General features: G+C 49.5%; 6 protein-coding genes across 6 annotated transcripts; 4 read left to right on the top strand and 2 right to left on the bottom strand.

The window, feature by feature from the left end:
- Positions 1 to 11: 11 nt before the first annotated feature.
- On the top strand, positions 12 to 5,579 carry BGZ61DRAFT_570694 (ABC-2 type transporter-domain-containing protein; the record flags this gene model as incomplete). Its single annotated transcript, XM_046256050.1, has 7 exons — positions 12 to 172; positions 685 to 2,510; positions 2,626 to 2,900; positions 2,959 to 3,170; positions 3,224 to 3,466; positions 3,525 to 4,576; positions 4,632 to 5,579. The coding sequence occupies 7 exons, from the start codon at positions 12 to 14 to the stop codon at positions 5,501 to 5,503; spliced, it is 4,641 nt and encodes a 1,546-aa protein (XP_046094810.1). The 3' UTR covers positions 5,504 to 5,579.
- Positions 5,580 to 5,735: 156 nt separating this feature from the next.
- BGZ61DRAFT_570690 (uncharacterized protein) lies at positions 5,736 to 7,606 on the bottom strand. The gene is given in 4 exon segments (XM_046256049.1): positions 5,736 to 6,797; positions 6,858 to 7,039; positions 7,058 to 7,218; positions 7,356 to 7,606. 2 exon segments carry the CDS (start codon positions 7,408 to 7,410, stop codon positions 7,112 to 7,114), a joined length of 162 nt encoding a protein of 53 aa, XP_046094809.1. The 5' UTR covers positions 7,411 to 7,606; the 3' UTR covers positions 5,736 to 6,797; positions 6,858 to 7,039; positions 7,058 to 7,111.
- A 2,017-nt stretch (positions 7,607 to 9,623) lies between these two features.
- Positions 9,624 to 11,235, top strand: BGZ61DRAFT_372473 (fungal-specific transcription factor domain-containing protein; the record flags this gene model as incomplete). The annotated part of the gene is made up of 2 exons (XM_046242176.1): positions 9,624 to 9,947; positions 9,997 to 11,235. The coding sequence occupies 2 exons, from the start codon at positions 9,624 to 9,626 to the stop codon at positions 11,233 to 11,235; spliced, it is 1,563 nt and encodes a 520-aa protein (XP_046094808.1).
- A 1,194-nt stretch (positions 11,236 to 12,429) lies between these two features.
- Positions 12,430 to 13,792, top strand: BGZ61DRAFT_541031 (uncharacterized protein; the record flags this gene model as incomplete). The annotated part of the gene is made up of 4 exons (XM_046254992.1): positions 12,430 to 12,708; positions 12,771 to 12,945; positions 13,048 to 13,148; positions 13,205 to 13,792. 4 exons carry the CDS (start codon positions 12,430 to 12,432, stop codon positions 13,790 to 13,792), a joined length of 1,143 nt encoding a protein of 380 aa, XP_046094807.1.
- A 5,176-nt stretch (positions 13,793 to 18,968) lies between these two features.
- Positions 18,969 to 19,855, top strand: BGZ61DRAFT_466857 (uncharacterized protein). The gene is made up of 2 exons (XM_046247714.1): positions 18,969 to 19,259; positions 19,325 to 19,855. Exons 1-2 carry the CDS (start codon positions 19,041 to 19,043, stop codon positions 19,658 to 19,660), a joined length of 555 nt encoding a protein of 184 aa, XP_046094806.1. The 5' UTR covers positions 18,969 to 19,040; the 3' UTR covers positions 19,661 to 19,855.
- A 232-nt stretch (positions 19,856 to 20,087) lies between these two features.
- Positions 20,088 to 21,539, bottom strand: BGZ61DRAFT_434578 (uncharacterized protein; the record flags this gene model as incomplete). Its single annotated transcript, XM_046243956.1, has 6 exons — positions 20,088 to 20,524; positions 20,579 to 20,839; positions 20,895 to 20,991; positions 21,052 to 21,142; positions 21,198 to 21,302; positions 21,369 to 21,539. 6 exons carry the CDS (start codon positions 21,537 to 21,539, stop codon positions 20,188 to 20,190), a joined length of 1,062 nt encoding a protein of 353 aa, XP_046094805.1. The 3' UTR covers positions 20,088 to 20,187.

Here is a 21,539-nt window from a genome sequence, read left to right as displayed (position 1 = left end):
CCTATCCTGCCATGGATGTGGTGGCAGGTGGGGCTGGAGCTTCCGGCCCCAGGGACCGACGATTGTTTGCTTTGTCAGCGGCGATCAACGGAGACCATAGGAGTCCGACAGACACACAACCGGGCACACGTGAGCAACGCCATGGGTTCTGTCTCATGTCCGAATTGCCTATGTATGATATGTAGACGGACTGCGGGAACGTCGCCCAGCCCGTGTTCTCGGCAGCTCCTTTGTCAAGCCGAGCTCAAGTTTTAGCCAGCGGTGCAGCTGTGTCTCCGCTTAATCAGTACCTACTACGTACGCTGAGCGCGGTCACTTTCCCAAGGCATGAGCCAAACTTAGATAAATATGTGACACGTGGCTTGCGTTGCTCGACATGTATTTCCATCCTTCTTTTTGTTGTTGTCCCTTAGAAATCAGCCACGCTGAATTCATCCCACTATCGCACCAACATCCCTCGGGGGCTGCAGTGAACGAGGCGTGTGGCTAATTCGTTGCCACGAGACCGACAATCTACACATTCTCTCCCATAATCATAATTTGGGCTATCGGACGCCCCGATCTTGCGACCATGTCACTCGACAACCATGGCTCGGGCGAATCTGCCTGCAAGGCTCCGGATGGGAAACTCGGGGATCTGGCCCACTTAATTGCGACTGCTGGCTCCGGGTCCCCGCTTCACAGGCACTCTCCTGATATTGCGGTTACACGTGATACATCCGGCACCCAGGTGAACGTTGCGTACTCTTCCGCAAGCACGCGTCAGAACGGCGAGTGGTCAGCAGTCGACGCCAACGGCGGAGACGAAGCCGACGACCCGGAGGAAGGACGAAGGAACAGCATAGTCCAGGCTCTCGCGACAGCCTATACCTCTCAGAGTCACACTTCCGGTGTGGTACATCCACAGGGTAGTGTGTTCCTGGCACAGGACGACCCCGAGTCTCCTTGGAACCCCCAGAGCCCTAAGTTCAAGGCTCGAGCTTGGGCAAAGGAAATCGTCAAGATGATGGCCGGCGAGGGTTCTTCGTTCCGAACAAGTGGTATCTGCTATCAGAATCTGAATGTCTTTGGATTCGGCGCCGGCACAGACTATCAGAAGGATGTTGCGAACGTGTGGCTTGAGGTGGCTGGCCTCGCCCGCAAGGTGTTTGGACACGGGAAGAACCGCATCGACATCCTACGGAATTTCGACGGCGTGCTTAACAATGGAGAGATGCTTGTCGTCTTGGGTCCTCCCGGATCCGGTTGCAGCACCTTTCTCAAGGCCATTTCCGGTGAGACGAACGGTATTCACGTCGACGACCAGGCCTACCTGAACTATCAAGGCTTGAGTTCCAAGGAGATGTTCACAGCACATCGAGGCGAAGCCATCTACACGGCTGAAGTGGACGTCCATTTCCCCATGCTCACGGTCGGCGAAACGCTTACCTTTGCATCCCGCGCTCGTATCCCGCGACAATTGCCCGAAGGGGTGATGCCTTCAACCTATACCGATCACCTGAGAGATGTCGTGATGGCCATGTTTGGCATTAGCCATACCAAGAATACAAGAGTCGGAAATGAGTACGTCCGGGGCGTATCTGGCGGCGAGAGGAAGCGAGTCACCATTTCCGAAGCTGCCCTATCCGGTGCGCCACTGCAATGTTGGGACAACTCTACTCGAGGACTGGATAGCGCAAACGCCATTGAATTCTGCAAGACTCTCCGACTCCAGACGGAGCTTTTCCGCACTACTTGTGCCGTCTCTATCTACCAGGCACCCCAGGCTGCATATGATCTCTTTGATAAAGTTGTCCTTATCTATGAAGGCCGGCAGATCTTTTTTGGCCCAGCAGACACCGCAAAGCAGTACTTCATCGATCTGGGGTATGAATGTGCGGCCCGCCAGACAACGCCGGACTTCCTTACTTCTATAACAAGTCCCAAGGAACGCATCGTGCGCTCCGGCTTTGAGACAAGGGCACCTAGGACTCCGGACGAATTCGCGACGGCGTGGAAGACGAGTGACCACTATAAGATACTGCAGTCGAAAATTGAAGAGTACAAAATCGCACATCCCATCAACGGGCCCGACGCAGACACCTTCCGTGCTCACAAGCAGGCTCAGCAAGCCCGTGGGCAGCGCGCCAAGTCTCCGTTCATGTTGTCCTATGGCCAGCAGATCCACCTTTGCCTTGTGCGTGCGTACTGGCGTCTAGCCGGTGACCCGTCTGTCACAGTGGGCCAGCTCATCGGCAACGTCATCATGGGATTGATTATCGCTTCCGTCTTCTACGACCTAGAACTCACGACAGATAGCTTCTACCAACGAGGCGCTCTCTTGTTCTTCGCCGTCCTCATGAACGCATTCAGCTCTGCCTTGGAGATTCTAACCTTATACGCCCAACGGTCCATAGTCGAAAAGCATGACCGATACGCATTTTACCACCCTTCAGCCGAGGCCGTGGCATCTGCATTGATGGACATGCCCTACAAGATCCTCAACACAATTCTGTTCTCTCTAGTTCTTTGTAAGTCGCTGTCCGACTGGAAGTTTACCTGGCCCCCAACGCTGTCTAAGCACATTTCCGCCGAGCTCCGCCTGTATAATACGCGTGGAGAACGGATGCTGATTGCAAACGATAGACTTCATGACCAACCTTCGCCGCGAACCTGGCGCCTTTTTCTACTTCCTGTTGGTATCATTCCTTACGGTTCTAGTCATGTCCGGCATCTTCCGATCCATTGCTTCAGCATCTCGCACTCTATCGCAAGCCATGGTACCTGCAGCGCTCTTGATCCTAGCCCTCGTGATGTACACTGGATTTGTCATCCCCATCGATTATATGCTCGGGTGGTCTAGATGGATGAACTATATCGACCCTGTCGCCTATGCATTTGAGAGTCTCATGATTAACGAGGTACTGTTCCTCGTTGGCAATTGTTGACCGCACCTGATAAGAAGCTAACATGGAACAGTTTGCCGGTCGTGACTATCTCTGCACGGCATACGTCCCCAACCCGGCCGTTTCTGGATATGAAAACGTTGGTATCGAAAATCGCGCATGCTCTTCTGTTGGAAGCGAGCCTGGAAAGGACACGGTGGCTGGGACGGACTACATCACATCTGCATTTCAATATTATCCATCACACAAGTGGCGCAATGTCGGAATTATCATCGGATTCACCGTGTACGCAAACCCCAGGTTTCCGCCTCGCTCTTACATTCACTAACAGGGTACAGCTTCTTCAACGCCTTGTACGTGGTGCTGACCGAGATCGTCCGCGCCAAAAAATCCAAAGGTGAAGTTCTTGTCTTCCGCCGCGGTTACAAGCCCGCCCAGTTCAAAGAGGGGAAAAGTGATGCGGAGGCTGGCGTCCAGATCTCTGCAGGCGCCAGGGCAATTACTGCGCAGACAGATGAAGAGAAAACTTTGGATGATGACGCTGGCTGTATCACTGAGACCGCCAGTGTTTTTCATTGGAGGTAAGCCCTACCATACTCGTGATGTCAAGGGTAGTGTTCACTAATGTGGCCCCGGCAGGAATGTCTGCTATGATGTCAAGATCAAGAGTGAAACTCGCCGTATCCTCGATCATGTTGACGGATGGGTCAAGCCTGGCACGCTCACGGCCCTAATGGGGGTATCTGGTGCAGGGAAAACTACCCTCCTCGACTGCCTGGCTGACCGAGCAGCGGTAGGCGTCATCGCCGGCGAAATGCTTGTCAATGGGAAGCCACGTGATGCTTCATTCCAGCGGAAGACCGGATATGTGCAGCAACAAGATCTACATCTGGAAACCACAACCGTGCGGGAAGCCCTTAATTTTAGCGCCCTCCTCCGTCAACCAGAGCATATCCCGCGACAAGAAAAGCTCGCGTACGTGGATAAGGTAATCGCGCTGCTCGGCATGCAAGAGTACGCCGACGCCGTGGTTGGTGTACCTGGTGTGGGCTTAAACGTGGAGCAGCGAAAAAGACTGACTATTGGGGTGGAACTGGCTGCCAAGCCTCCCTTGTTAGTCTTCGTTGATGAACCTACATCTGGCCTCGACAGTCAGACGTCCTGGGCAATTCTCGACCTTCTCGAAAAGCTCACTAAGAATGGGCAAGCCGTCCTATGCACCATCCACCAACCGTCCGCAATGCTCTTTCAACGTTTTGACCGACTGCTTCTCTTGGCTAAAGGAGGGAAAACAGTTTACTTCGGAGATGTCGGCAAGAATTCCGAGGTCATGACAGCATACTTCGAACGCCATGGTGCACCCGCCTGCCCTCCTGATGCCAACCCTGCTGAATGGATGCTTGAAGCGATTGGCGCAGCCCCTGGTTCAACTAGCGAGATTGACTGGCCTACGACCTGGCGGGAGAGCTCTGAACAAGAGGCGGTTCTGGCCGAACTACATCGCCTCGAAGAAGGCCTAACACTCGTACGGACACGGACCCAGGACAGGGCTAGCTTTGACTCTGAATTCGCCGCTCCCTTCTTCGAACAGCTCCGGGAAGTCACGCATCGTGTATTCCAGCAGTACTGGCGTACGCCATCCTATATCTACTCGAAAGCTTCTCTTTGCATCCTCATCTCAGCCTTCATCGGTTCGTACCCTCGTCCATGTTCACTGAAACAGCTGGGTTATTGACCCGAGTCTAGGATTCTCTTTTTTCGGTGCGCCGAATACTCTACAGGGCTTACAGAACCAGACCTTTGCAATCTTCAACCTCCTAACAATCTTCGGTCAACTTGTACAACAGACAATGCCTTATTTCGTCGTCCAGCGTTCCCTGTACGAAGTTCGCGAGCGCCCATCCAAGGTCTACTCATGGAAGGTCTTCATGTGCGGCCAAATTATCGTCGAAATTCCCTGGAATACCCTCATGGCAGTCTTGATGTTTGTCTGCTTCTACTATCCGATCGGGTTAAACGAAAACGCGAAGCCAGCAGATCAGGTTACTGAGAGAGGTGCCCTGATGTTCCTCCTCCTATGGGCTTTCCTTATGTTTACTTGCACCTTCACGGATTTCATTATAGCGGGTTTTAACACTACCGAAGCTGGTGCTAATGTAGCGAATATGCTCTTCATGATGTGTTTGATGTTTTGTGGTATTCTGGCGAATCCTGATTCTCTCCCCGGCTTCTGGATCTTCATGTATCGGGTCTCACCATTCACCTATATGACAACGGCGATGATGTCTGCGGCCGTTGCGAACACCAACGTGGTGTGCGCTGCTAACGAGCTTGTCAAGTTTGCAACCCCGACAGGCCAAACCTGCGGGGAGTACCTGAGCGAGTACATCCTAAAGGCAGGCGGGTATATTGAAAACCCTGACGCAACAGATATTTGTGCATTCTGCACTGTCGGGGATACAAACAATTATCTCGCAGAGTCTAGGACATATTACAGCGAACGCTGGAGAAACTTTGGTATCTTTTTGATATATATTGTCTTTAATATGGCGGGCGCCGTTTTTATCTATTGGTTAACTAGAGTGCCTAAGAAAGGTCTCAGTAGGAAGCAGGAATAAGCTCTTGGAAGGAAGAATGAAGAGGTTTTAGCGTATATATTTTTATTAATTGTATCTTGCTTGTTAGAGACTCTGCTTTTTTCTTTCTTTTTTTAATATTATAATCTTTTTTAACTAAGTTAACGTAGTTCATAAGCAAGTGAAACACATATGCGAGTGAAACACCTAACCATGCCTTCCCCCCTAAATATGAAGATAAAACAACAGCAACACATAAAATCAATTAAAATCAATCGCTATCCTCTTTCTCAGACATTTCTACATCAGCCTGGAAAGTGCGCGTATTATAGCCGGGTCTCCTGCATGTGCCACATCGCCGTTACTTCATCTCCGTCCGCCTCTGCCGACTACCACTTTGCTGTATTTCCTTATATAACTGCTCAGCAATTTCCTTCTGATCTTGCAGCTCTTTACCCTCACCTACTGTCATGCTTCCTAAAAGTCAAAGACGTATTTTCTTTGCTCTACGCCGCTTGCTAAGTGTCCTATTTGCCTCCCGAAGGTCCTTATTCTCAGCCTTCAATAATACTAACTGGTATATTATTCCTCGCGCCCCCTTTGCAAATTAATCCATAGCAGCCAAAATCGATATCGAAGAGCTACCCTGATAACGGCTGATTCGAGTCTTAAGAAAATCAGTCTGCGAAGTACCTTTCGATTGGGTTATTTGGGGTCTTTGGAACCCAGATGCTGGGCAGTTCGGAATCCCCCTCCGCAGGCGACGGAGTCCGCAGCCTTATATCCAAGCGAAAAAGCACATTTCTGGATTATAGGGAATAAGTTCTGTATCTCTGAAACCTTCCTGGATATTTTTTTCCGATATTGCGCTTTGGAATGCCGCTTTAAATACAGGAAAGAAGTCAACCTTTATAATATGCGTAATTCGGGCCTTTATTATATTCTCAATTTATCAACTGTAGGCCTACTTGAGCGGCCTAAAGCAGCTAATATCAAGTAGCTGGAGGATATAAGATAAGTATAGCGGCATATATAGAATAATAATATTATTATTCTTATAGAATAGTTCGAATTCGGTCGAATAGTGGCTCTAGTACCTATCTAGGATAAGGAGACGATATGAGCCGGACGAATGCGTCTTTAAATACTTATCGAAATATCGGATCTATTTTAGGCCTCTCTTATTTATTGTCTAGCTATTATCCGAGGTTGCAATAACCCAGTCTTATAGTAGAGTTCTTTTATTATACCAGGCTGCAAGGTGATATTAACCTGTAATAATAATAAACAGCGGGATCGCCCACCCTTGGGAATTAACGCCCTGGATTATAGTAACCTATTCTCTATTTTCTTACTGGGCTATTTTTAGTCTTCTATATTATTCGGCGCTTATAACGACTATTCCAGTTAATATAATACCTATTATAAAGCAGTCTTATTAAAGTTATAGATATCTAACTCCTAGATACTATATTTTGCAATTATATTCCGTATAAGCTAAAACCAGCCCCAAATAATATTGGAATCTTTATATTCGGCCCTCTGATAGTTATACCTACGCGTAAAACGCGTTTTAATCTCTAGTTATTACTTAACAAAGTTCGAGGCCCAGCACTTGCCGACTGGAGGCGCATCGCGGTCGGCAAGCAGTCAATTAGCCATATCTTCTATATCGCAAAGCGGGGGAGGAAATGATCGCGCATCTAGGTCGAGGACATATTTGTCAAATATTAGGGTGAAAAATTGTGTATTCTCCCCTCCCCCATGTCTTGAGGTTTCAGGGCAAGCTTTATATACCCTTTCTCTTCTGTATAGAATCAGCTAGAAGCTGATTGCTAAGCCTCGTGGCAATAGGTGGCAATAGGTGGCAACTTTCGCCTCTGACTAATCTGACAATATTCAATAATTGTCTTCTCCTCTAATTCTGTGAGCCTTCGCGAATTGGGCATGCTGGCGCGTCGGGAAGCTCTCCCCTTCAGGGTTGCAAACCACTCCACTAAATCCACGAGCGGGAGCAGTAACGTAGATAGACCTTAATCCACGAAGCTTGCCAGTATAGTAGATCTATTTAAAGCGGCCGTGGACGTAGAATGGATATAGTAGATTAGTAGATAAGTCTATTATATTAGTATTTTGGAGTTGTGAAAGGGTGAAGCTATTTCTAATTACTTTCTTCTTAGTAGTACTCCGCTATATTCTTAAGCTATACTATTACCTACTCTTAAAGCTTGTCGTCTATTATATAAGTTATCTTAAGATTATCCTACTTTTCTGCTACTGAGATAAAAAAAAAAGGGTCTAAATCTCTAATAATACCCGCCTTAAGCTATAAATATAAGACCTAATAGGTCCTAATAATCTATACTTCAAGCCGACTCTGCAGAGGTATTATTATCTGTCCTGCTGCTGAAAAGAGGCATTTATACTCAGCTGATATAGGCTGGATTATAAGAAAGTTAAGGGCTATTTATAATAGGCGTGGATACTTAAACCTTTTTTTATACCAATAAGTAAGAGGGTCACGACCTGGGTATTACCACTCTTATAGTTTGAAACCCAGTATTAATACTCGTCTTCAAATAGCTCGGGGCTGTTATTACCTTACGTTGCTAGTACTGCGCAGCGGTTTTCTTTAAGGTATTCTTAGAATAGATTGCTGTACATCTTCCGCCGTTTCGGAGCTGGTTTTTCGCCATCTACAGCTATTTGAGGTAAGCTGGTCTTACGATACTCGTAGTGCTATATATCGTGAACGATTCGCTTGGCTTGACGAATCCATTCAGGGTTGCCGACCCACTTGCAGTCGAACCACTTCCAGCGGTACGCTGGATGTGTGACGGGACAAGAGCACGAACGAGGTCGAGTGCGACTTGGGCAAAATGATTGTTTACAAGGAGAGAAGAGATTCCTAAGGAAAGCTCTGACTTAAGCTATTTACACAATATTCATAAAGTGAGACTATTCATAAAGTATGAAAGTCACATGATCGTTCCCTCACAGTAGCATTGAATAGGCCATTTCTTGCATACGAGCTGAGCCCTTGCCTCACCCTCACAAGTCAAATACCACTGGTGTCTCGACCCCCCTGTGAAGATCCCCGGATCTCAGTTCCGTGGAATTGAAATGGAGATTGAGGGCTGGTGACCAATTGCGTTCCGTATTGAGTTCCATGGGGGGGAGGACCTACAATCACGTTTCATGATTGGCCATTCTTAGGTCACGTAATGCACCTGGCCTTGAGCCAAAGAACGTAGTCTAACTCTATGGATAGCAGTGGCAAACCGAGCGCCTGGGAGAGGTGAAGCATCGGTATTATGTCAACAGACCCACGTCGGCCAAACACGATGCTCTCCCACTCCCTATACCAGTACGTCACACCAACAATATTCCTAAATCTGAACTAAGCATTGCTACGAGAAATGACTTGTTTAGCTGTGGCACTGCTTTGATGCCCCAACTCACATCATCTTGCATTCGCAGCGGCCCTCAATCGCCATCGTTTGCCATGGCTGAGAGCTCGGCGCAGCCATATACGACGCAGCGTCCCAATGGAGTATCTCATCCCCGATCAAATGGTCGTCGCGGCCGAGACCGCATCCGTACCAGGGCGCTTGTAGCATGTCAGTCCTGTCGCACTCGTAGAGTCAGATGCAATGTCACAGAGTGCGGCGCGCCGTGCACGAATTGTCGACTTGATGAGCGCGAGTGCGTACTCGCCGCATCACGTACGATAAGGTGAGCATTTCACTCACTCTTCACCTACCCCGAAGTCTTGAAGATATCCTCACATGTTGTATGGAAGCTACTCCAAAATACCCGGGCTAATCGTTCGTATAGTGAAGGCAGGAGAAAAGGCCACGCTCAGTCACGAGTACACCTACCCGATAGGCTACCTTCACTCACCGTTCAGGAAGATGTTCCGAACCTTCATGGTGAGTTTCTCCAGTCTTTTGCAAAATGCTACTTAGAGTTATTCTCACCAAGACTAGATAGAATAAATGAGGAGAGGTCAAGGCTTGAAGAATGCGGCCAGAGTACTTCATTTGGTGGTTTCACCACTGACACGTCATCTGTCATTCTCGAGCGCCGGTTCACTTTTGGCGAACCCTTCAAAGGTTTCTTCCAACCTCCTTACGCCATACTGGAGAATGTCTCGTCATTGATGAGCCATCTTTCTTCGCACATAGGGCCCGACGAACTTGCGTACCTGAAGAACAAAGGTGCATTAACAATTCCCCACACGAGTCTTCGCAACGAACTGGCCAAAGCCTACATCGAGTTCGTGTATCCTTACCTGCCCTCCATAGACTTGTGTGATTTCCTCGTGGTACTAAATGGACATGAGATGGCTCTGAGCAGCATGAGCTTAATCCTTTTCCAGGCCATCATGTTCGCCGGGGCGGCATTCGTGGACATGTCACATCTCAATTCCGCTGGGTATTTGACAAGAAAGGCAGCGCAGAAAGAACTATTTCAAAAGGTTCGAGTATGTTATCCCCGGGCAAAGATTAATCGAATACCGCTGACAGAGATAGCTCTTGTATACTTTGGATTGCGAACCGGACCGAATTTCTCTTATTCAAGCTCTTCTCACATTGACATTCTATTATGAGACTCCTGACGACCAGAAGGATACGTGGTACTGGATGGGCGTGGTAGCTTCCGAGGCGTATGCGCTTGGATTGCACCTCGTACCAGAAAAATCAGCCACAAAGGACTTCAAGCTACGGAAGAGGATTTGGTGGTCGGTATATATGCGAGATCGAATGATTGGGCTCGGTATGCGCCGTCCATTTCAGATCTCCGAGGACTATAATGTTCCAATGTTGACAGTGGACGACTTCGAAGTCGCTGAGATTCCGCAACGCATTACATGTGTAGCTGCAGATTGCGCAGTTGCAAGAGACCCAGTGGTGCAGAGGCGTCTTGCGACTATGTGCATTGCCAAAGTCAATCTATGCCTCTGCGTTGGTCGTATTCTGTCCAAGCATTATTTGATCTTGCAACGGAACCAAGGTGTCGCAACTGATAGAACCTCATCGTTGCTGGTACCTAAAGAACTGCATTGGGAGACGTCAGACATCAGGCATTGGGACGGGGAGCTAAATCAGTGGCGAAAGAATTTACCGGAGAATCTTCTGCGACAGGAATCGCTCACCGAACACAGGTCTATCAACCTCCATCGATCTTTACTTCATATGATCTTCTTTGCAGCGCTTTCTACCTTACATAGACCATGGGCAATGTCGCAGACTCCACCACGGCCTTTGGCTTCTCCTGCAGCTCTTCTGCAGACCGAACAGTCGCGCGAAATCGTTCGCCAAGCCGCGACAGCGATCACAACTATTGTCAAGAGTCTGGATGATGCCGACTTGGTTCAATATTTGCCACTGACCGGAGTCACGGTCCTTCTCCCAGCTCTTACAGCCCACCTTGTGGACCTGAAGGCAGCTGAGGAATCGATCCGGGTGGCAGCATCGTCCGGGTTCTTCCAGTGCATCCAAGCTCTGAATAAGCTGCGAGATCTGTACTTTGCCGCAGACTACAGTATCGCCCTCATTGAACAAGCAGCTTATGCAACCGGCAATGACACTGCCCGTATCCATGTAGGCTTCGATTTAGTCAGCCGTGAGTTAACTAGCTCGGACATGGAGACTGAATCAGAGGCCGCGACGACGATGGTGAGCTCTGCCAATAAGACGTCGACTGTCCATGTGACCCTACCTGCGACAGACAACGTACCACCTGTAAACGAAGCAGGGTACTTTCCATAGTATTGGGTAAAGAATGACACTCCGAGCTGGGGTTGGATTTTGTCTGAGCATGTTGCTAAATCAAATACTGACAACACACCTTCCCTGTGGAGGGGTTCTGGAGATATTTAAATGCGTACGACAAAAATCACCCATAATTTTAATAAACTAGCGTGAACGAATCGTATTTACTCCTTATACCAGTGAGCTAATGTGGGCGACGTGAGGAGAAAGAAGTACGACTTCTCGCCACCATGTAGTATCTGAAAACCTAATCCTTTGCATCAACGCGGGTCGTCGGGGGCAGCTTGACCACAAGTCGGACGAATATACTTTCTCCATTCTACGTCAAAGCAACATACTAGTAACGAATTGTTTGTCTCCAACTTGGACGCATGTGACCTCATCAGGTGTCATAAGCCAGATCTCGTAGACTGAGGTTCTTTCACTGGGCTAATAATGTTAGAATTTCTCACCGCTGAAACGGATAGTTCGCAGCGAGGCAGTCAGGTTTAAAGTCGCAAAGGCATCCAATGGTCCAAGTCGAACGAAACATCTTGCTCACACAACTCAATGTCGACAGTTGACATTGACCAGTGCGCATGCCCACAGTGGGGCCCTTGGATTCGCTTCATAGTTTTTTCACCCCGTTATATTTGCTTTGGCTGATGGCCCATGACCCACAGGATCTGCTTTCTCAGAACCCAGATTATCAGATGGGTTATCTGTTTGCGAGCTGCATTTGCCGTAGTAGCCGATTGGTTGTACAGATGTTGTGGAGGCTTTCGTCCTCCCCGTGGTTGCGTTCTCCACAGGTACGATAGTCTTGGATATGGTTCCCCGGAGCAGGAGGTGCGGGTGACTCCAGGGATGTAGTCAAAATACAACTTAGCGGCAGCATTTGCCGTGGATGACAAGCCGAGGATGATGGACCTAGTCAAGGTCACTGCCGAGAGGCCGAAAAATGCTACATTTAGTTCGCTCTCATTGCTAATGGACTAGAATTGAGATTACGTATCGGCGGTTATTGGAGCTCTGCCGCTTGCCATTTGTGCCGACGCCCTCTGGTCACTGAGTCAATGCAACAGACATTTGGAGCTATTCACCTTGATTGTTGTCTCGTCGTATGATTCTTTTCATTCTTCCGTCTTTTAGTTGAGCTATACTTGCATACACTCTTGTTCGCGGACTCTTAGACCTTCTTAGGCTCCGAAGATGCCGTTCAAACCGCCGCCATGGGTACCTGAACTTCAAATTGACCCTCCGGACACGATCTCTATTGCGGACTTCATGCTGGATGAGAAATACGGACGTCGTGCTTTCACCGAATCTAGGGCGCCTTTTATCTGCGGCATCTCGGGCAAAGCGCCTTCTGCATTTGCCGTGAAAGAACAAGTGGAACTTCTCGCACGAGGTCTTGCAAAAGAGCTTGGATGGCAGCCAAACGAAGGGAAAGAATTCGATAAAGTCGCTGGCATTTTCAGCCTGAATACGGTAATTGATATGACGTGTACTATTTTCGACTCGACCCATTTTGATTGACAATGTTCGCACAGATCGACTACCTTCCATTGACTTGGGCAGTCCATCGCCTCGGAGGTATCGTTACCCCTGCAAACGCTCAATACTCAAGCTCCGATCTTGCACATCAACTTAAAGACTCCGGTTCGAGGTGCTTGTTCACATGCTGGCCACTTCTGCAAACTGCCATCAAAGCCGCAAAAGATGCAGGTATTGCTAGGAATAGAATTTACCTTCTGGAGCTGCCAGATGCGCCACCAATCGGCGCCTAGAATCTCGAGTTCGGAAGTGTGACTGAGTTGATGATGCTAGGCAAACAAGAGCCAAGCATTGACGCTCTGAGATGGAACAAGGGTGAGGGTAAGAGGCGAGCTGCTTTTATCTGCTACTCGAGCGGAACTTCGGGTCTCCCGGTATGTACCCTCATACAACCTCCGACTTCCCAGGGTTTGAGGCTGATTGGTAACAGAAAGGGGTCATCATCTCGCACCACAACGTTATCACGAATACGATGCAAGTTTGCACGTTTGAAAATCCATCTCGCGAACGGTCCAGTGAAAGGCTAGCCCAGAAGCCATACATGGAAAATGTACTGGGTCTGCTCCCTCTAAGTCATATCTACGGCTTGGTCATGATTGCGCATTGCAGTGTGTGGAGAGGAGACGGAGTTGTGATTTTGCCAAAGTTTGAGTTCAAAGAGTGTCTCCAGGCAATCCAGGACCACGCAATCAACACCTTGTTTCTAGTTCCGCCTATTGTCATCCTCATGACGAAGAGGCAGGATCTTCTGCGACAGTACGACCTCAGCTCTGTCCATACGATTTTCACTGGTGCTGCGCCTTTGGGCCAAGAGACAGCAGAAGAACTGTGGAAAGTGTTTCCAAAGTGGCTTATCAGACAAGCTTATGGCCTCACAGAGACGTGCGTGGTTGTCAGCTCGTCGGCCGATTTCGATATCTGGTTGGGATCCTCTGGCTCTCTAATCACCGGTGTGGAAGGCCGACTTGTCACCTTGGAAAACAAAGAGATCAGAGAACATGACCAGAAACAGGGTTAGACATCTATCGAATCTATCGAATCGAATGCCCGGCCTTGCCATTCGATTCGATGGCTTGGCATTCGATTCGGGCGTGGCCACATATGATTCGATTCGAGTCCAGCACGTCTCCCATAGATTCGATATCGAATCAAGCACCTGTCGTTCGATTCGATGCCAAGATTCGATCGATTTCGATTCGAATTCGATCGAATAGATGACTAATCCCCGTGAAGGTAGAGAACGTTAGAGGAAATGGTGACATGCCAATAAGAGGACCGTCTGACATGGAGTGATCCAAATCTGGTTTGTGTAAGGGCAATAGGCAACACGAGGAAGCATATGGAGGGAGTATGTAACATAGCGGTAGGGCCCTATAGGAAATGTCCCTCCGGGCGGAATAAACATCATCATTATGATCGTGATTTGGGAAGAGACGTCGCAGAACAGAGTCAATTTGTGGAAAACAGGTGTTACTAGGCAGATCAGAAGTCGCTCGTGTCCTTCAGCGACGCAAGTACATCAACCCATTGGTCATCACTTAGGCTAAGCAGCGGCAGCGAAGGCGTGTAGATCCCAGCCTTGCTCCACGATCGAATGCACTGACCCATAGCCACTATCTCCCTCCCCAACCGATTTCTCAACGGCGCCATCATAAGCCCTGCGCTGCTAAACGTCCTCTCACTCTCTGCAGACGACGATGGGATACTGAGCATATCAACAGCCATGGTAGACAGCCGCGGGTACCGATAGGCATTGGTCTTCCACCAGTCAATTGGTCTGCTCCTGTAGTACTGACTGTTGACGATATCTCGGCGCAGTACCTGGAATATTCATCATCAATCGCTGCCGCCGTGGTCGTCTGTTTCGCCTTGCGTGTGGTCTTGCGGAGGTTGGAAGCGGTGGCAGGTGAAGTCGTGGCAAATGCCGAGCTGGCGGCACTCCTGGCAAGCCTGCGCTCGATGTAATCCATTGAGGCCTCATCAGTTGTAGCGAGGACCTCGTTATCAACGTCGCGTTGACTGTAGCTGTTCTCCCAGATCTGCAATAGCTTCTCTTCGTAGTCGGCTCGCCAACCCTGCGCCTTGCGAGTAGGAACTCGAGACCACAATTGGTCGAGGAGACGCCACTTCTTCGCAGGGTTAAAGACAACGGCGCCTACATATGCGGCACTGGTCAGAAGGGCATAGTACTTATGAAGCTTCTTCCACCCGAGCTTGATGAAAACCTTGAACAATTTACGAGTTCTGTTATCAAGTCCCGCGTAAATGGCAACCTCGACGTCTTTCCTCCTCTTGCTCACCGGATCCTCAACTTCTTCGTAGATTGTACCTTCGATAGCACTTTCGAGGTGGTCAAGGAGCATCTCGAAGACAGGGAAGTACTCGTCGAAGCTACCACAAGTCGATCTCACGCCGGGAACACCGCTGCCCTGAAGCTGCTTAGTGGCGACCTCGAAAGGCTTCAGAAGCTTGACCAGCATCTCGATAATCTTCCAGTCGTACCCACTTAGCCGATACTGTAGAACTGCGGGCTTGGCATTCTCACAGGCGCCCTTTGCTTCCCAGCGGTTCTGAACGTCATTGAAGAATGTGTTAAGTGCTGGGCGGAGGCGAAGGGCCCTTTCCATCATACGCATGTCCGAGTCCCATCGAGTGGCGTTGTTAAAGACCCAGTGGAGTGTTAATTCCTTGCCAGATTCCTTGCGTTGAGACTGAAGAAACTGCTCATACAGTTGTGGACTCGCTCGTAGCTGAAGGCCCAGTGTGGCTAACAAACCGACCGACCTAGACCGTCCCCTTCGGTCTGTCGGTTTGGGTTGGTCAATGCTCCCGGTCGGTCGGTCTAGGTCGGTCTGGGTTAGCAGCCCGGTCGGTCTAGGTCTGATTATCTGATGCCGAGATTCTACCCGCGCTAGTTAAAGGGGTGCACTCAATGGCTACCTGCGCCACGCCCCACTTATTTTGTGGAGCGAGTTCGGGAGTGCCAAAATAAGTGGGGCGTGGCACGGGTACCTTAGGGAGGAGCCGACCAATGGCGGCCCTGGAAACCCCCAACCCAGACCGACTCAGACCACCCAATCCGACCGGCAGCTCTGGTCGGTCGGTCTGACGAGAATTGCCGGTCGGTCGGTCTGCGGTCTGAAGGTGGTCTGTCAGACGGTCTGTCAGACGGTCGGTTTGTTAGCCACACTGTGAAGGCCGATGTTGTGAAGCATTCCCGGGGCGCCGTTCTGGCTGTACTCCCTGAACGTGGTGCTGTTGATCTCTTCCGGAGCCGGGTGGGACGACGTGAAGTTTTCATCAGGGCTACTGACAGCAACGTCAGGCTGTATCTCTTCGTCCTCGTCGTCTTCCATCTCTCCATCCAGTGTCTCGTTGATAGCTTGATCAACCCGTTCCTCATCGTCGTCCTGATCGTCGCCATCGGCTGCGACAATTGCAGCCAGGTTGTCCCGCTTGGAACCGTACAGCAGTGCCCGCACGCAGAGGTTGACGATGTGGCAAGCGCAGCGAATCCGTCGCTCTTCAGGAGAGAAGCTGTATTCGAATGCAAGGTCCCTAATACACGTGTTGTTGTTGGCTGCATTGTCGAGAGTGAAGTACCCAACCTTGTCAGGATCATTGATTTGCCAGAATGCAAGAGTATCCGCCACCTCGTCGGCAAGCGATGCGCCGGTGTGTCGCCCGGTGAGAGGTCGAAGCCCAAGGAGGATTCGGTGCTGGACGAAGTCGCGATCGACGAATTGAGCATTGATTCCAAGGAACGAGACGAATGATTTTGACGTCCAGCCGTCGAAGGAGAAATGGATTTGGGATCGAGCACTGCGCAATACTTCAGTGACCGGCCCAACGGCGCCTCTATACTCAGATTCGAGCATGCGAAGAAGAGTCTTCGCAGAGGGAATATGGGCCTTATCAAGGAGTGGGTTGCCGTAAAGCAGGATCCGCTCGAACCGCTCAGTATTGACTATCTCGAACGGCAAGTTGTGGTACGTAATCCAGTCGAGAAGAAGAACTCGGAGACCCTTGGCGTTGAATTGTCCACGTAGGTTGCTGAGGAGGAACTGATCGTTAGGGTTATTGAAGTCGGCGTTGAGGAAATGAGTGATAGTCTGGTTATGCAACAATGAGCCTCCCCCGCGACGGGTAGCTTCGTTCGGGCCCTTTTAAATCAGCATGTCAACCGGCCACGGACCAGGGGACATACCAAAATCCCGTGGGCTGCGCGAAGGTGTTTCTTGACAGAGGCCCCTGTCGAGCAGACGAAGCAGAAATCCGACTTCTTCTTGAAACCACGTGCGAAGCAGTCTGCGCAGATCCACTTCAACTTATTGCCCTGTCGACAGGTGGAATGGTCTTCAACGCGGTACCCATATTCCTGCCACCACGCCCTGGTGTCTTGGCCGCCAGTATAGCGCTCGAATCCTGGCCATTTCATCCACTCTTGGCGGCCCCAAAGTGTCCAATCGACCTTGATAAAGTCGGCGGCGGTCCCGCGAGGACGAGGCGATGGTGTCGCTGGCAACGACGTTGCTGGCGACGAGACAGCCGGCGAAGACGAAAAGAACTCAATGCGCTCTATAGCCCCTGGCTGATCGGAGAATGGGCTGTTTGAAGAGAATGTTTCGGAGGACATCGTGACACAGTTAGCTAGACGTGAAGGTCGGTCGTACGGGTCGAGTGAGCTGAATGATGTTGTTGGAAGCCATTGAGGCTGCGTGCGGAGGGTCAAGTAATATCCATCCATCGCTGCACAGGTGTGTAAGGCCAATTACACGCGTGTATCACGCGCATTTTGTCGTCAACGCGAAATTCGCGAGTCGCCAGTGCCGTTGAACTTGCCGAGTCTTGTAAGAATGAATGAGCCATTGACCACCAGTGCGAGTGACGACATGGCGCGTCCCAATCCGAAGCAATCGCGCGTGAAGACGCCAGCGTAGCGAAGGAGTCAACCTTCGTTCCAGCCATTGGCGGAGGGGGGTTCTGCCAAGTGTTGATCTACTAAACCTCCCCGCGCTTCGCAACCAACCAATTCACAGGTCTCGTTGGTCAGGTCCACAGACCCCAGGCTAAAGGCAAGCTTCCGGTGGCCAGGTTCCATATATTCCCTGTCCCTCTTGGTTCCAAGGCCCCTATTGGCTCACGCCACTGCGCATACGCCTCAAAGAGTCTCATCCCCTCGTTGTTCAGTCTCTGCCCGTATCGGCTTTCACGTTTGGTCTCATTTTAATTTGGCGTCAATTGAGAACGGATTCTTGAGCTCTTCGTAAACTGGAACACGTGAGGCAGAACGGTGGACACTTGAAGTTGATGTTCTAAGTGAAAGCACTGCGAGGGTCCTGCGAAGTCGCTGGTACTTCAGTTCACGGGTACGGCTTGGTTTGTTTGCAGGTCTCCGAGACAAAAGAGGGACGATTGGATAAACAAAGGAAGACCATGAGTCCCATACATGTCAATATATGAAGTCCAAGTCTGAAATATTCATCTGATCATGCCAAGATTGGCAATAATAGAAAGCTCTCGGTGAGAGAATCTAGAGGCACTAATTTTTAGTTGCATTCATTTGATTCTGCTGAAAAATCGGCGTATGTTTGGGATATTTCGGCCTTGCGTGCGCCGCCATGTTACTGGTGTCGACCTACCCTATACAAATGCGTTAGAGACTACTGCAGCTCTGGCCTCCGTAATAATGGTAGTGCCAGTACCTCCTAACTTTGCAAGTTGGAATTTGCAGCCAAGATAACTCGCACTTCAACATCTCCCCCAAATCGTATATTCTTCATGGAAATCGACTAGATGCCTCATTCTACGCCACAAAATGGATTGTCTTCGAACTTTTATGACACATTCAATTATGGGTTGTTGTCGGGATGATGAGTGAAGTTGCAAGGTACCTATGGCGCCATAGAACTCTCGGGGAGGATGGACGTACTCACTAACCCATCTTAGCAACAAGACAGATTCGTGGCGAACGATGCAGCGTACTGGGGTCGTCACGTAAGATCGCGCCAGTAGATTCTTAACGCGTCGATCAATTACGCTAAAATTTCTGCAATCGGGAGCACTGTTCGACCGAATCGATCGAAAATCGATCGAATGCTTAGCGCCGTTCGATTCGATGTCGAATGAAATGTGGCATGTTCGATTCGCATGTCGAATGGGGTGCGCCCATTTGATTCGATGCGAATCGAACGCCAAGAAATTCGATTCGACATTCGTAAGACTTGGCATCGAATGAATCTATCGATTCGATTCCCGTTCGTAAGATGTCCAACCCTGACCAGAAAGGCGAACTATGGGTCAAGTCGCCATCTCTCGTGTTGGGGTACTTGGGTAATGATGCGGCCGATAAGGAGACGTTTGTCACGGATGGAAATGGTGACAGATGGCTGCGCACCGGAGATGAGGCCATGATCAAGAAAGCACCCAGTGGCCATGATCATCTTTTCATCGTTGATCGGATCAAGGAACTTATCAAAGTAAAGGTGCGCGAATGGTTTCATTTCTTCCAAGCGTTCTGGCGTTCACTAACTTGATTATAAACGTATAGGGGTTTCAAGTCGCCCCAGCTGAACTAGAAGCCCACCTCCTTCTTAATCCGCACGTCACGGATTGCGCCGTCATCCCTGTACCTGACGATGGTGCTGGCGAAGTTCCAAAGGCGTATGTTGTGAAATCGCACGCCTTGGGTCTCCACAAGAGTAATGCCGCAATCAAGGAAGAGATTATAAAGCACGTCCAACAGCATAAAAGCCGTTACAAGTGGCTGGAGGGCGGAGTGGAATTTGTGGAAGCGATACCGAAAACCGCGAGCGGCAAGGTCCTGAGACGATTACTGAGGGACAAGGAGAAACAAGAACGAATGAAGAAAGGTGCAAGGTTGTAGGCTGTTCTCACTGATTAGTGTAACGCTCTGAGCCCGCAGTGTTTCACGTAGAGGTCTGATATACGATTGACCAGCCTCGGCGGGCCATCGCAGTCATGTCTCGCTCCTTTTGGAAAATTGCCCGATTTGATAATATGAAAGATTTATAGAGAGGTTTCTTCAGAAACTAGTAGGCAGAAAAGTTAAGCTCGACAAGTTATGCGTTCATTGTTGTAGAGTTGTGATGCCATTTCTCAGTAAGTTCCTGCATCCAATTGGCACGCGAGAAAGCTTTCATAGTGCACTATCGGCCTTATTTGATGTCGCGGCAGAGTCAGGGATTAGAAATGACGGATAAGTGAGAGCCACATGACTTTATTAGGGTGAGCGTTGGGCATAGACGACTGTTCCCGGTGTAATTACAACCTTACACCCAACCTTCCGGTTTCTTTCTAAATACCAGAAGGTTCCTAATCGGGATATGCCTGAGACGTGTCATTCATTTGTTCCCTCTCTTCTGTGTATTAATTCCCAACCCATTTAATAGCTCACTTGCTTCTCCCATGTATATCGTCAAGCAGTATGTCTTCTGTTGTTAAAACACCACCTGAAATAATGGCTGTCTGGCTCCCATTATCACCTTCTCTATCAATGCGACTGTCCTGCTTGAAGTAGCCGTTGGCACCAAGCCGGTCACTGCAAGACTGAGCGAGTACACCGTTTTTGTTCTTCGTACTCTTCACTGTACTGTCCAAGCCACTTCGAAGGCCCATCTTGTAGGAGACGAGGCGGAGTAGGGGCTGGAGAGCCGGGAAGCAGGCGCACCAGAGGCCAACGTGAACTTCGGTCGTTGTCCATGCACCTACACGGAGAGTATTGTATGTCCTAAGTTATAGGTCAGTTTTTATAGCATCGTATTTTATCCAGTAATAGACAAACGTGTTTATTGTAAAGTCAATGGTGGCGACGAATGCCAAGCGTAAGATGCCCGTGATGATAGCGAACAGACCCACGGAAAAAACGAGGATAACTTGAATAGCCTTTGTACTGAACTTCATGTTCCTGCGGATGACCCAAATTGGTAGGCCAAAGAGGATGATATCGATGCATACTCCTAGGACCGCGTGTGTGCACATGACGTACGTCTCTATATCTTTGTCAACGCAGTTTCGGTTTGGCTTTCTGTAATTGAAGGTGTCACTGCACTGCGGTCAATGGATAGTACTAGTATATTAGACTGGTCGGTGCAGCATACCTAATGGGCTTGCATTCTGCCAGGGTGAAGAAGAAGCCAGCGATACTGGTGCTGACGATGATGGCGACCAAGGTCCAAATCCAACGCATGAAGAAGGCTAATCCTAGTGTTAGTGGTTGGCCAATGGGCTTGCGGGCTTCTTCTGAGCGTCACATACTTTCTCTGCATAGACGGGGGAGGAATGCCAGGATTGACAGTCGAACAAAACCTGATGAGAGGAAGTACACGAGTTCGGCGACCGCTAGCAGCTGTGGTTGTAAGCATTAGTACAATACATTCAACTGTGGCGGATAGACTTTATACCATGAAGAAGATATTCAGGTCTTCTTCCGATACGTATTGCATCGGCATTCCGGATCCGTGGTCAACCTGGGCGATGTCTATTGCCGATCCGGCAACGCAGAGTGACTAATGGTCAACGAATATCTGTCAGCAGAGGAAGACTTAGACGATTTGTCCAGATTCATAACATACGAATGCTATAGTAGTTATGATGTCGTCGAGTCCGAGAGCTTTCAACATGAAGCGCCGGACATATAATCTCGCTAGGACGACAATGGATGTGATGACAATGAGGGCAGCGTTGATGCCGAGTATTAGCTGGCCCCGTGACGAGGTTCCCTCTGGGGCTGAGGTATGGCTCAT

This window comes from Ilyonectria robusta, assembly GCF_021365365.1.
Source record: "Ilyonectria robusta strain PMI_751 chromosome Unknown BGZ61scaffold_52, whole genome shotgun sequence".
Taxonomy (NCBI): Eukaryota; Fungi; Ascomycota; class Sordariomycetes; order Hypocreales; family Nectriaceae; genus Ilyonectria; species Ilyonectria robusta.
The sequence above is the reverse complement of the archived record's forward strand: the minus strand, read 5'-3'. Positions and strand labels throughout refer to the sequence as shown.